The 15,390-nt window shown below is 33.3% G+C and overlaps 1 protein-coding gene across 4 annotated transcripts in view; it reads right to left on the minus strand.

The window, feature by feature from the left end:
- Positions 1–230: 230 nt before the first annotated feature.
- NOX4 (NADPH oxidase 4) overlaps positions 231–15,390 on the minus strand; it is a 169,657-nt gene continuing 154,497 nt past the window's right edge. For all 4 annotated transcript variants that reach the window (XM_055283211.2, XM_055283208.2, XM_063642020.1 and 1 more), the window contains 4 exons: positions 14,484–14,592; positions 11,869–11,937; positions 10,250–10,350; positions 231–684 (listed from right to left, as the gene is read on the minus strand). In XM_055283211.2, coding sequence (XP_055139186.1) covers positions 564–684; positions 10,250–10,350; positions 11,869–11,937; positions 14,484–14,592 — 400 coding nt within the window. In that variant the 3' untranslated portion in view covers positions 231–563. The remainder of the gene's footprint in view (positions 685–10,249; positions 10,351–11,868; positions 11,938–14,483; positions 14,593–15,390) is intronic.

Here is a 15,390-nt window from a genome sequence, read left to right on the forward strand (position 1 = left end):
TATTAGCATAAGTAGTGGAGATGATTAGACATTGATACTAAGTACTCGTATCAATACAGAGTCTTGTGCTGTGTTTTCAAACATCTAATATATTTGCCTGGAGTGCTTGCAAATTAAAGCTACTCTGTTTATACACAACATAGAAAATGGAATTTGAGCTTCAATGAATTTTTAATTTTGTTCAATCTTGCATTTGTTCAACCAAAAACAATTTAAAGAGGAACATGACAATCAGCCTTAGATTGAGCAAGTTCAGCTCCTCTAGGGAGTTCTTGAATCCACCATAAAAATCAACAGTGTGCATCTAATAGTTTTCTTTTAATTTGAGAACTGAAAAGTGAATCATCACATCAAATATTCTTCAGGGTCTCTTTGGTTTCCAGATTAAACATGTAATGTGACCGGTCATCTTGCCACATTCTCACATTTCCATTTTAAATAATCATAAATAAGAAAACCTTACTATTCTTTGGCATAACACAGCTCTTTGATTCCGCTGAGTTTCAAAGTCTTAGAAATTGCACTCATTCCTTCTTTAGAATCCTGCTTCATGGCAAAAGTTTTCAGCTGAAAGACTCTTTATTGTATTCAAATCTTGTCCCATATGAGTTGTTCTGGTTACTCAGTTTATGAAGAGTCTTGGATAGTGAATTGGGTCCACAACAGAAAACACCAACTGTTTTCCTAGAACAAGAGCAGAGGAAATAGAAAATCAGGTGTAAAATTAGGCAGAACATGACAAGAAGTATGTTTTATGAGCATGGTTTAAAGTATTAACAAAGTCAATTTCTTGCTATTTTACATATTGAAAACAATTTTCTAATTATTTCCAAATGTGAATGTCAACCAGGAAAATATTTTATTTACCTCATACTTTTCGTTCTAGAATTTAGGATAATTCAAAGAATGTACCTATGAGCACAAATACGCTTATTATCAGGCAGAGATTTATGTTTGCCTTAGTCTTTTCATGACTTGTCATTGGTGAAACCAGCAACCACATTAAGAGCAGCAATTGATAGATGTCAATTGCTAAACAGCTGACCTCTGAATAGATGTTCAGTCCACACTGGACAATGTAAATTCTTCTTTTATTAGACACTTTACACATAGTTATCTAAAATTCCTACATGGATTTGCAAAAGCAGTGATGAACAAGGAAGGAAAGAAAAAAGATACTACCAATTTGAAATAATAATTTTAAGTGGCTAATTTATATTCACAGTAAAACAAAAAACATATTCATCTAGTTCTTTTTTATTTATGCACTGCAATAATGGTAACAAATTCCAAGCAGTTTTATTATTCTCTAATACAAAATTTTAGTAGTTAAATAATACATATCTCTAACAAATAGGCTAAATAAATCCCAGAAAATAAATTATATTTCAAATTGACCTTCTTCCCAAATTTGATTTGCATTTGATTCTTCCTAGGACATCAAAATGATTAATATTTCATCTCATATCTTGGGAAAATCCAGTATGTCTTAATTATCTCAGAATAACTCATGCTGAACAAAAGACACTGAATCCATTAAAATTGGTGCCAAAAATTAATAGTAAATACTGAAAAAAAAGTTATTAAAAATTTTTACCTTGAAAAACGAAACTAAAAGCTGTGAAAATAGAATTTTACTTGCAGCCATGATGGGGTAATAGGGAGTAGATCTACCCTCTTACATTAAGAATCTAGAGAAAAGCAAACAAAATAGATGAAATAAGTATTTTCAGACACTGAATAATAGGTAGCATGGAACTATGATCCCCGAGAAAAGGGAAGAAAACAAGCTAAGCACAGTCACTCTCTTTGCTTGTTGCCTGGAGTCAATCTACTGGCTGCAGCAGACAGGGGAAACTCCAGCAAAGATTGGTGATTACACTGAGGAGACAAAGAACGGAGTTCCTTAAGGCCCAAACAGCTGGAATTTGTGGAGCAGAATATGGAAGGGAAGGGAGATCCACAGAAAGATGCCTTGGAGATTGGTAGAGGAGAATCCTCAAGTCTTTGATTAATAATCTGTTCATATATGATAAGAAACTTCATGAATGTGGGTCAAGAGCTATCAGAGATCAACAGGACAAATAATTGCCAGAGTTTACACAGGACTGCAAATAATTTGTATTCACACACACCAGAATAGAAAGTCCTATAAATACAGGGAAATGGGTTGTATTCTCAGAAACGTATCACCTTATTTGCAAGGAGTAGAGGGGATATTGGTAAAATTAGCCTTGGACTGAAAGCTGCTCTGGACTTCCACTAACAAATCTTAAAAGTGAGCCTTGTAAAGATCAAACTGAACCCGAGTAACTTAACTGCATGTCAGAACAAGTCCAACACTATTAAAATAAATAAATCAAAATTTGGCACCTAACATTTAAACTTTAAAATGTACAGAAATCAACAAAAAAGTACCAGGAATTCAAAAAGCAAGAAAGCAAGAACTATAACTAAGAGTGTTATGGGATAGGTTGAAGTCCTAACCCTCAGTGCTTCAGGATGTGACTGCATTTGGAGATAAGGCTTTTAAGAAGGCAATTTAAGTTAAAATGAAGGTACTAGGGTAGGCCCTAATCCAATCTGAATGGTGTACTTATAAGAAGTAATTTGAACACAAAAAGAGACACCAGGGAAGTGCATACACAGAGAAAAAGCCACGTGAAGAGGCATTAAGAACATAGCCATCTGCAAGTCAAGGAGAGAGATCTCAGGAAACCAGTCCTGCCTGCATTTTGATCTTAAACTTCCAGCCCCCAGAATTATGAGAAAATAAATTGCTGTTGTTTAATCCACGAGTCTGTGGTATATTGCTATGGTAGCCCTAGCAAACTAATACAAGGAGAAAGAGCATTCAACAGAAACAGGCTTAGAATGATAGAGATGACAGACGTGGTCATTGAAACAGTGATGATATACAGGCTTCATATATTCAAAGAAAAGCATAATCATAATGAGATGATAAATAGAATATTTTTTAAGGCCCAAACATAAATTCTAGAGATGGAATGCAATATTTGAAATGATAAATACACTAGATGAGTTAATAAAAGAATAGGCATTGCTGAAGAAAAAGTAAACTTGAAGAAAAAGCATTAGAATCTATCCAAATTGAAGCCCACAGAGAACAAAAACTGAAAAAAAAAAAAAAAAAAAAAAAGAGAACAACAGAGCATAAGTGGCCCGTGGGATAATACCAACTAGTCAAAAATACATGTAACCACAGTCCAACATGAGAGAAGACCAAGGGAGAAGAAGAAAAAAATAAATAAACGATCTCATTAAATCTCAAGGAGAATAAACACAAAGGAAATTATACCTAGGCAATTGATAATAAAATACTAAAAACGAGTGACAAAAAGAAAAACATAAAACCAAACAGACTGGGGGAAAAGACACATTACAAATCATCAACAGAAAATATAAGAATGAAATATAAGAATGAAAGTGAACTTTATGTCATAAACTGTGCAAGTCAGAAGGCAATGAAGTGATATCTTCAAAGTACTAAAATATAAAACAAGACATCAACTATTATATATCAAGCAAATTTTACGCCAAACAAAAATGATTTTTCAGAAATGAAGATGGAATAAAAACTTTGTATACAAACAAAAGCTGAAAGAATTTATTGTCAGCAAACCAGCACTATAAAGGACACTAAAGAAAACTACTCAAGAAGTAGGAAAATAAAATCAGGTGGAAATTTGAATCAAGCAAAGGAAAGAAAGACACCAAAATAGTAAAATCTGTCAGTAAATATAAAATATTTATTTTGTCTAATTTCTAATCTTTTTAATACGTGCTTGATGTTTAAAACAAAAAATACTAATAATGAGAATTATAACATATATATGTAAGATGAATGCAAAAATAGCAACAGGGATGGAAGAAATGGAAGTACATGAAGTGTTACAATATTACTCAAAGTACCAGCCTGACCAACAGAGTGAGATCCCATTCCTATGAAAAATTTTAAAAATTAGCTAAGCATGGTGGTATGCAACTGTAGTTCCAGCTACTCAGGAGACTGAGGTGGGAAGAGCTCTTGAGCCCAGGAATTCAAGGTTGCAGTGAGCCTAGATCATGTCACTGCACTCTGGCCTGGGCAACAGAGCAATACTCTGTCTCTAAAAAATAAACATAAATATAAACATAAAAAATAAAATAGGGTGTGATAAGCTAATGATGTATACTGTGAACTTAGAACGTTTCTGTAATTTTGGCTTCATCAGAATCATTTTAGAGACTTCATAGAACACAAATAGCTAGGTCTCCCCATCCCTCGTTTCTGATTTGGCAGATCTTCGATAGGGCTCAAGAATTTGCTTTTCTAACAAGATTCTAATTGACACTGGTCCGAGGAATCCAGTTCAGGAACCAACAACCTAAAGCAATTACTAAAAAGAAAAAAAAAAATACAGAGGTATAGCTAACATTAGAGAAAAAGGGGAATTATAAAAAATACTCAACCCAAATCAAGGTAAAAAAAGAAAATCAAAGAAAGAAAGAACAAATAGATAAGTACAAAGCAATGGTGAACTGCTAGATTTAAAGCCAACCGTATTTTCATTAAATTAAATGTAAATGATTTAAACACTGAAACTAAAAAGCTTCAACATAAAGCAAACACTGATGGAACTGTAAAGACAGATAAATTCATAATTATAGTTAATTATTTCAATACTCTTCTCTCAGTAATTAATATAAGCAGACAGAAATTCAGTAAGCATATTGAAAACTTGAACACCACTATCAACCTACCGGAACTAATTGACATTTGTAGAATGTTCTATCTAACAATAATGGAATACAAATTCTTTTTAAGTACATATGGAACATTCACCAAGATTGAACATATTCTTTTTTTTTTTTTTTGAGACGGAGTCTCGCTCTGTCGCCCAGGCTGGAGTGCAGTGGCGCAATCTCGGCTCACTGCAAGCTCCGCCTCCCGGGTTCATGCCATTCTCCTGCCTCGGCCTCCCGAGTAGCTGGGACTACAGACGCCCGCCACCACGCCCGGCTAATTTTTTTTTTTTTTGTATTTTTAGTAGAGACGGGGTTTCACCGTGGTCTCGATCTCCTGACCTCGTGATCCGCCCGCCTCGGCCTCCCAAAGTGCTGGGATTACAAGCGTGAGCCACCGCGCCCGGCAGATTGAACATATTCTGGGCAATAAAACAGGTGTCAATACATTTTAAGGGATTAGAATCACAAGTAGTTCATTTTTAGATCAAATCCCAATTGAACTAGAAATTAAGAACAAAAAGATACCTGGAAAATTTCCGCATTTTTGGAAATTAAACAACATTTTTAAATAACCCACGGGTCAAAGAAAAAACATAAAAAATAAAAAATATTTGAACGAGATGAAAATGAAAACAAATCAAAATGTATAAGATTTAGCAAAAGTGGTGTTTAGAGGAAAACGTATAGCATTAAACACTTTTATTAAGAAAAACAGTCTGAAATCAATGACCTATGTTTCCATTTTAAGAAACTAGTAAAAATTTTAAAAAGCTAATTAAACCCAAAGTGAGCAAAAGAAATAAAAATATATGAAAATAAATGATGTTATACTTAATAAAATTTAAATTACTACTGAAACATAATGTAGCTTCCATTAAAATGAAAAGAGAACTGAGTCATTTTGTTTCTTTGTATAAACTTTCTGTCAACACCATATTACGGCAACAGGATACCATTATGGGCTTGCTTGGCTTTGACAGGGCAATTATAGAGTAGTTTGGCAAGTTTTTCAGATTTCCTAAAGGCACTTCTTAAATACTTGATAATAAAATCAAGTATTAATTATAAAATAAATAATAATAAAAATCATTATTTTTACATCACACAGGATATTATGATTTTTGTGTTTCTTTAACATTTTCTTTTGCAATTATTAACTAGCTTAACTCTCTGATATCCTTTGTGTGTGTGTGTGATTTGAGGATTCCCTAATGTCACTCTCACTAACTTAATGAAATCTTACTTTTTTTTTTCTTTTTCGAATTCTACAAGGAATCTTTGCAATTCATTTGCATAGATTTGCATTAGAGTGCCGCAATCCAACAATCATCTGGAGACCTGTCTACATAGCCTTTGACGGAATGGGTGGAGGTAGATTTGGGTACTAAGAAGAAAATGTGGTTTGGGGGTAGACATCAGAAACTAGTTCTATAAATGTTCATACTTGCTTTTTCATGTAGATTTGTAAGTGCAGAATCTTACCTAATGAGAACTTTATCACTCCGGAGAGCTTATTCACTCGTTGTATTACAGATCCAGGAGAACTGAGTCACTTGACTCAGGGTCACAGGAGTAAATGTGAGACTAAACCTAGTTATTCTTAATTTGTATTGTTTGAAAACACTACAAGGCAGTAAAATAAAGATATAATCTCAAACATTTCACCCAATCCCAGAGTAGTAATTCTCTACTCAAAAAGCCAAATAAAGTTCAACTTTTCTTTCTCTCTTTGCATCATGCATAAACTTCACAGCTCAAAACAGGATATACATTTTAATTACAAACAATAGGAAACCAAGTTTGGGTTAGACATAATAAATAATTTTCTAATAGTTTATTAAATACTAAATGGTTTACAATGTAATATTTAGAATATCTCTACTTCAAAAAAATAGTTATTAATTCTTTTAGTGTTACAGTTAACATTCTGCTACAGCATTCATAGTAAACATGGGAGTTTCTTGCAGCACCTCCCTACCTCCCATCTAAGGGGAACATGGTAAAATAAGATTGCCACTCTTTATCTGGGACAAGCTGACTATGTCCTGCTGCAAAGCACAATGAACTTGCAGTCAGGAGATTTGTGTTCATATCTGCATTCTGGCTCATTAACCATGGCTTTTGCTAAATCATTATATTTTGAGGTCCTAGCTTCTTCATTTGTAAAATAAAAATGAAGGCAGGTTGACTCCCAAAGCTCCTTCACTTTCCATGATCATATAATACCATCATATAATTCAATTTCTGAATTTAAAAAAAGCAGCAAAAGAAAGGAATGACTGTCACACACATGTGGAAAGTAAATTAATTCTGACTTTTAGTTTTGGTAGAGCAGTAACCAAATGTGTATACCTGTTGAGCCAGCAATTTGAACTCAAAGATCTTAATCTACTGCAATACTCTCACATGAGAAAGTATGTACAAAGATAATTACCACAGCACTATTTTTAACTGTAAAGAAATATAAGTAATCCAAATATAAATAATTAGGGTAGTAACAGTCATGTTATTCATACTCTAGAATACTTTGAGGTACAATTACACAGAAATTGTCCATGATCAAAAGAAGCACATCATTAAAAAGTTAGTTGGTTCTTCCTAGCAAAGCCAAGAAAAAAATAAAACAACAAAAACAACAAAGTAAGCTGAAGAATTACTTGTCATAGATTCAATTTTTGTTAAAAAACTAAGGTTTCGATTTTAAATATATTCACACACACACACACACACATACAAACATACGTTTACATATACTTTCATAAGTACACAAACATATTCTCACACAAACTTACAAAAGCTTCTGTAAGAATACATAACGAAGAGTTACCAGTCATTACCTCTGGGCCAGGAGTGTTTAATGCAATTTAAATTTATATTCTACATAGTATACTAACCTAATGCCTACTGGTTTAATAAGTAATCACTTTCTGAAAGTGAAAAAGTGTTGCCCAACATATGATATTTTAAAAGCTTAACTTATATGCCTATCTTCCCTACTGTTACCTCTATATGTTTTCAGCAATTTATGTGCATGAGGTTAATCAAAATGCTACATCACAAATGAAATCATCCATTTACGCGGTGCCTTTGTCCAGTTAATGAGACCTGAAGAATGTTGATCCATTCTTTTCCTAAGTATGCTACATAAAAATCCTTCAAAAAATGTTAACACATTTCAGGTACCTGCCTGAGAATCAATACAGAAAGTCAAAGTATTGTACAAAATGTCAACAGCAGATGGTGCACATTTGCTCTTCTTAAACCAGTTTTCCATTTTTTCCAGAAAAAGAACAAATTGCTAAATATACACACACACACAAATCGCTCTAAAACACAAACAGCCTAACAAATGAGACTTCTTGAGAACTAACTGTAGGAACCAACAGCCTCAATCTATTTCCCTGTAAATAATCTGCTCTTCAGGAATTTGGTTTCTGAATTCAGCCAAAGAACCTTTCAGTTTTCAGCAATATACAGTGAAAATCAACAAAAAACTTCTTGTCAGAAGTCAATAAATGGCACTAAAGAGGAACATGTCTGCAATGCATAGCAAGAGACAGATGAGTATGACAAGATTATCACATCTAAGATGGGTGAGATTGGAGAAAGATGGGAAAGGAAGATAGCCAAAAGTGGGTTGAAATCATTTTTTTCTAAATTTCAACTCTGAATATTACAAAAAAGTTCTGCTTTGTAAATCATGCTTACATCTTCATCCCAAAACTACTTCATCAAGGGAAGGGTAATACTATAAAAGTGTTTTAAACATGACTGTAATCTGAATCACATGGGTAACGTTATTTCTTCATAAATTTTGCTTCCCAAGCTCCATTCTGTAATTTCTTTCTTTTTTTTTTTTTTTTTGAGACAGAGTCTCGCTCTCTCGCCCAGGCTGGAGAGTGCAGTGGCGCAATCTCGGCTCACTGCAAGCTCCGCCTCCCGGGTTCACGCCATTCTCCTGCCTCAGCCTCTCCAAGTAGCTGGGACTACAGGCGCCCGCCACCACGCCCGGCTAATTTTTTGTATTTTTTTAGTAGAGACAGGGTTTCACCGTGGTCTCGATCTCCTGACCTCGTGATCCGCCCGCCTCGGCCTCCCAAAGTGCTGGGATTACAAGCGTGAGCCACCGCGCCCGGCCCCATTCTGTAATTTCTAAAACAAAATCTTTGAAGGTAGAGATAGAGATCATCTTGAATCAGTGATTTCTTCAATAAATAATATTCATCCATGATTTCCTAAATTGGATTTTTAAAAATATATCTATTTAATAAGCTGGCCTGTGCATTTATAATCAAATATCCTTTTGATGTTTATAAAAATATATTTTAAAAATGATGAAGTATTCAACTATATAAAGTAATTGCAATGATAACTCAAGCCAGAAGTAAAAATTAACACTAGAGTCTTATGATTACAGGAAATTTTAAAATGAAATATTTAATTTATGTTCATTCTTTTTGCAGAAGTATGATTAGGATTAGGTTAGCAATAAAAATATGATTAGTTCAAATGTAAAAATAAATTGAATTTTGATAAAATTACATGGGTTAATGGGACAGAAATACAACACAAATGAAAGAAAAAGAATGATGTAAAACATCCAACTGCTAAAAGAAGAGTTTATGTATTTTTGTAATAAATGACAATATCATCTAGCTATATTTATATTCCAGTGGATATGTTTAAAGAAATTATGTTAATTACAAAATGTCAATATCTGCAATATGTTAGAAATCACATCTTTTACAACTATGTAAATTTAAGATGAAACTATTTAGATGTAAACCTAAAAATATGTGAGTGGTTATATAGTTTTCAAAATCTTCTTAGAATTCTTATAGATCAGTGCACTGCACTAAGATCAATTTACAAAAGACAAATGGGCTGGCTGGTCTGTACCCTAAAATGAAAGCTTTCCTTCTTGGTAATTTCTTCAGATCATAGACACATAGTCTATAAGAACAAGATTGTTTATAAAATTATAGTTTCTAAATAATATTTTTGGAAATATTCTAGGTTTAAAGACTGCATATTACAATGCAGAAGGTTTTTTTAAAAACAAACAAACAAAAAACATATTCATTCTGGTAAAAAAAGGTATAAAAAATGTGATTTTTAAATGACTTTGTTATTAGAACTAATTGTAAAGTTCTTTGTTTGCAAACATGATTTTGAAAACTTTTCCTAGGATTACCTGATATATGCTGTGGGAACGAATACCCATTTTTAATACAGGCCTATACAAATTTATAATCAGATAGGAGAGTTTAGTTCATAAATACATTATAGACTATTTCTAAGCCAAACTTTAATTATTTGGAATTACAAAAATGTAGGACGATGCCTGCCTTACTTCTTCCTTTGATAGTGAAAGAGTGTTTCAGTGAATTTGTCATTTGTAAACTCATTGCCAATTCATTTTTAAACTTCATGTAATTATTTGAAAATATTTTAATTAATTTATTAGCCACATATCAAATTTTTGAGGTATAGGACTTACCCTCTGTTATATTTTGCTATTTCATCAAACAAAAGTTTCCACCGAGGACGTCCAATAGACAGTCTTGAATTCAGTGCATGATATTTTTCTCCAATTATCTTCTGCCAAAAAGAAAGCACTACATTATTCGAGATTTAGTTAAGCAACCTAGTTCTCTAACATCGTTACTGCTGGTGCTGCGGCTTCCCACCAAATTGCTGTGATATAAAGAATGTAAGTATCAAATGGCAAACTATTATGTACAATTATTTCAAAATATCACTTCTTTTCTCCTTTCTTTTAAAATCCATTATCTCCTTGAATTCCATTTGTTTTTAAACAAACAAACAAAATCTATTCTGGTAAAAAGTTACAAAAATTTGATTTTTAAATGAATTAATTGTTAGAACTAATCTCCTTGAATGCCATTCTGACAAATGGCTAATTTTCTTAGACTTCAGTTAGTTGTTTCATCTTTAAAGAACTGCAATGTAAGACAAACAATGAATTCTAATTGGTCAATCTCAAAAAGGCTCAGCACAGAGACTTCATTGAAGTATTTTGGCACCACAAATACAGTTGTCATATTTGGCTCATTATATAAGTAAAATACTACAAATTGTTATCGTAAATTTGGGGAAATGATCCTAGACAAGCCAGCTCAAGACAGCAGAACTCCAAAATTGGGTCTATCAACAAATGGCTGTGAATGGGCTCCTGTTTGCAATTAACAGAGCATTGGATCTAAATCAATGTGAAGAGTCAGAGTGAACTGCGGAGAAAGGAGGAAGTATCTGAGTCCCAGGCAGGCAAACTGAGAACCAAATGCAAATTATGCTTCATACCTTAATTATCGCAATACCAGGAGGCAAAGTGATATAGACTTACTTCGTGAGACTGGTAAAATGAAATACTTTTTACATACCAAGTAGGGTAGAAATATGACTGGAAAACTTAGAGTTAGATTAGTTTTGAGGTAACTGACAAACATTCAAATTTTGTATTCGAAGTATTGTGAAAATGTATGACAAAAAGTACCAAAATAAAATTTGTGAATGCATTCATGCCTAGATTTATACACCAATCCAGCTCTTCAATGTTGTCTTCAAATATTAGTTTCATCACTTGCAAAATGGGAATAACACTTACTGCTTGACTGTTTTAATTACATAAACTAATATATGTGAAATTATTAGCACAGTTCCTAGAACAGTAAATAAATAATGCATGATGGCTATCATTATTTTTTAGTTTTCTTTGTCTAGAAATAAGCTTAATTGTATATGAACTCATCTTCTCTCTCCACATAAAACATTCCCTCAATAAAAAGAAATCACATGGCTGTTCATGTGTCGTCTGAATTTTAGAAGAACTTGAGGCAACAGTGAAGAGGGGAGGGGCAGACTCAAAAGGTCAGACCTTTTGAGTCTGCCCTAGCTCCCTGTGAGAAGGACAAATGGAAGGCATAATATGGTTGACTTCAAGGACAAGTTATGACTTTTCTGGACATATTCCAAAGGAGGCCTTCCTCTAGGAAACTTCTGTTCGAACCGCCTGCAGGAATTTTCTTCCACCACAGCTCCTACAGTAAATCTATTATCAAGAGGCTTGTTTAATTTACAATAACATCAACCACATACCTGTATCCCATCTGTCTGACTGAGGTACAGCTGGATGTTGACATAGTCAGGTCTGTTCTCTTGCCAAAACTGAGAGGACAGAAAAAGGAATAGACTTATTGCAATTCTGTGGGTATACTCAGATTTTCTCCTATTCTAACATATGTGATTCTAGAATTTAGCACAACCCAGCTTATCATAGTCAATATCTATAAGAAAATGAATACACACACACATACATACACACAAATATATATAACAGATTCTAACGTTAATAATCTGGCCTCTTGGTATGAATTAGGTCTGATGGTGGTAGTGGTAGGGAATAATTTTCTGTTATCTTTATAGATATAAAATTTAGCATGCTAAATGCTACACAAATATTAGTCCTTCTGGAATACTCCTTATTTTATTCCTTAAAAGTCTCAAAATTGTACCAGTTTACTCATCAAGAACATGATTTTCTTGAGAAAAAAAGACAATCGTGATTTAATTTATGCATGCTAGCAAATATAAAACAAAACGAATAGACGCTTTTTCCTGTTCCTGCCTTCCGCTTATTCAGCAATTGGCTCTGGTTTCTCTTGTACAAAAATGCACGAGGCAAAAATATACCTGCAAAAATAAATAGTCTAGAAAAAAATATGGAACATCAACCCCTTATTTCCCCCTCCCCGAAGGCTTTGGCAACCTGAGAGGATTTTACTGTATCGGAATTGTTTGAAACATTTTTAGCAAGGATGCATATGTAGAAACTATTCTACTTCCTGCCTCTGCAAATTAAACTACTCTAGGGACGTCCTATAAGTGACAGCATAATATATTTGTGCTTTCGTGTCTGGCTTATTTCATTTAGCATTATGTCTTCAAAGTTCATCCATGTAGTATGTGTCATAATTTCCTTCCTTTTTAAGGCTGAATAGTATTACATTGTACATGTATATTTGTCTAACCACTCATCTATTGATGCATATTTGGGTTGTTTCCATCCTTTGGCTATTGTAAATAATGCTTCTATGGGCATTGGCATACAAATACCTGTCCAATTCCCTGCTTTTAATTCTTCTAGGTACATACCCAGAACCAATCTTTTTATTTATTTTTATTTATTTATTTTGCATAAAGTTTGGAGGACTTACGTAACCTACCTCCTCCCAGAAAAGCACGGACACTACCTCTCTAATTGCCTCTCCTACTATTCTTTCTCTTGCTTACTCTGCTTCATCCACATAGTTCTCCTTTCTCTTCTTTCAGGACACCAAGCATACTGCTGCCTCAGAGCCCTTGCCTATGAAGTTAGGTTTCTCTATCTTGATTTTTTTTCTCCAAAATATGTGTCTAGTCTGCTCATTCACTTCAGTCAAGTCTGCTCAAATGGCATTATAGCATTTTGTTTGATGGTTGTTCCTGAACATGCAATATAAATTAGCACACTCTCTACTGTTTATGCTGCTTTACTCCTACTTTCCCTTCCTTCTTTGTCCTAACCCGAATCTCAGAACCTGACGCTCGATGTATTTATTGGTTGTTGTCTATCTTGCCCCCTTAGAATGTAAACCACATGAGATCAGAAACTTGGTTTTATTTTGCCACCTGATGAGTTTTCAGATCCTAGAATAGTTTCAGATTGATAGTAAGCAGTTAATAAATACACACTGAATGATAGAATGACTGACTTAATGAGTGAATACATGCACAAAGAGGTATATATAACGATATCCATTTCAGCATTCTTTGTAATAAAAAAGTATCTAACATTAGAGAATTGTTCAGTAAACTAGATATATCTATACAATGAAATACTCTAAAAGAATCAGGTAGGTCTATCATCTCTAATTGTTGGCACTGGGAAAAACAATGAGGTAGTTCTATATGCACTAATACCAAAAAATAGTCAAGACATAGTAATCAATTAATAAAGCAATTTGCATAAACAATATAAATAGTATGATATAATTTATAGAACACTTAAGAGTCACCTCTATTTACATAGATTAGGTAGGGAAGATAGTAAGAGAGGACTTTACTTTATCAGAATTGTTTGAAATATTTATAGCAAGGATGCATATGTGTATCACTTGTATAATGTGAATAAAGATAAATAGGTCAAATATTACAGGTAGGATAGGAAAAGATTCCTGCTTTGTCTCTGCAAAAAATAAAACACAGAATTTGGGATTGTTGAGATTTGTATCGTATACCAAAAAGTCTGATGATTTGCAGTATTGAAGATGGCAATCAAGGGTAAGTGCTATCAGAACAAAGGATGGAAGGTGTTACAGCAGGTGCCTTCTGGTATTTCCCTCCATTGTCTTCCCTCATCACCTTTAGCCACAGGCATACATTTCTATGTGAAACACACTATGTTAAAACATAGAAATGATTTTTTCTATGTTAAAATATATTAGATATATATGCGTACTCACAAATATCCATATCTGAAAAGATGTGTGCCTAATTGCTAGCAGATATTATCTCTGATTTTTATGTTTAAGAGACTTATTTCTTTCCTTGCTACTTCTCTGCATAATTTCTATGGTTTATTCTATGGCAAGCATTTATTGATTTTGTAATATAGAAGATATAACTATTTTTAATTTGAAAAATTGCAAAACTAGAACCAACCCTAATGTTACCTTTTTATGCAACATACAGAGTAAGTCCGCAAACCAACGGAAGGACTGGATATCTCTGCATACCCAAATAAAGTATAGTCTTCTAAGCTTGTATGGTTTCCAGTCATCCCTTTAAAATTAAAATAACATGATAGTGATTAGGATGGCAAACACAAATATTAAGGAATTCCTATATTTTTGAAAGTTTGCTTTTCATTAGTAAGCAACCAATAGAAAAATCAGTCATTTACGTTCTAGCATCTGATACAGCACTTACCACGAGACCTAAATGAATTTAATATGCAATATACTGACTCAAGGATATGACATACTTCATGAATTTAGGCGTTTAAGTGTTCAATGAATTTAAGTGTGAATAATATTCACAAGTGTGCATATCATCCATTTCCAGTTGAAGGCCATAACTGAACTGGACCAGAATAATATTGGGATCTGCATCTCAGAAAAAAACAAGTTTTCAACTTTCAGTGAATTCTATCACAGACTGAGTAGGGCTCCAAAGGTCATTTAGTCTTGCCCTGGCTTTTCGGCAAAATGAGCCAAAACCATTCCAGAAACTTGGTTGTTTACCCCCTCTTAAAAATCATTAAAGAAAGAGATTTCACAATCATGTACGATGTAATGCATTCCAGCAACTCATAATTCCAAGTTTGGATCCCCATTTATAAAGTAGGCTTGAGGTTAAGAAAATGATCTTCCTTTTTCATAACATTAGGTATCCAAATAACTTGTAATATGTTGTCAGAAACAAACTATTTCTGGCTTAGAACATGATCATTTTTGTAAGAACCTCCAGAAAGTACCAAATTTACATCTAGTATTTAAAACTGAAATAAAATATCATTCAAACACATCACTTAAATTTATTATTGCTTTTTTGGTTCTGCAAAAAAAAAGTAAATGGAAT

Source organism: Symphalangus syndactylus, chromosome 6 (genome assembly GCF_028878055.3).
Source record: "Symphalangus syndactylus isolate Jambi chromosome 6, NHGRI_mSymSyn1-v2.1_pri, whole genome shotgun sequence".
NCBI lineage: Eukaryota > Metazoa > Chordata > Mammalia > Primates > Hylobatidae > Symphalangus > Symphalangus syndactylus.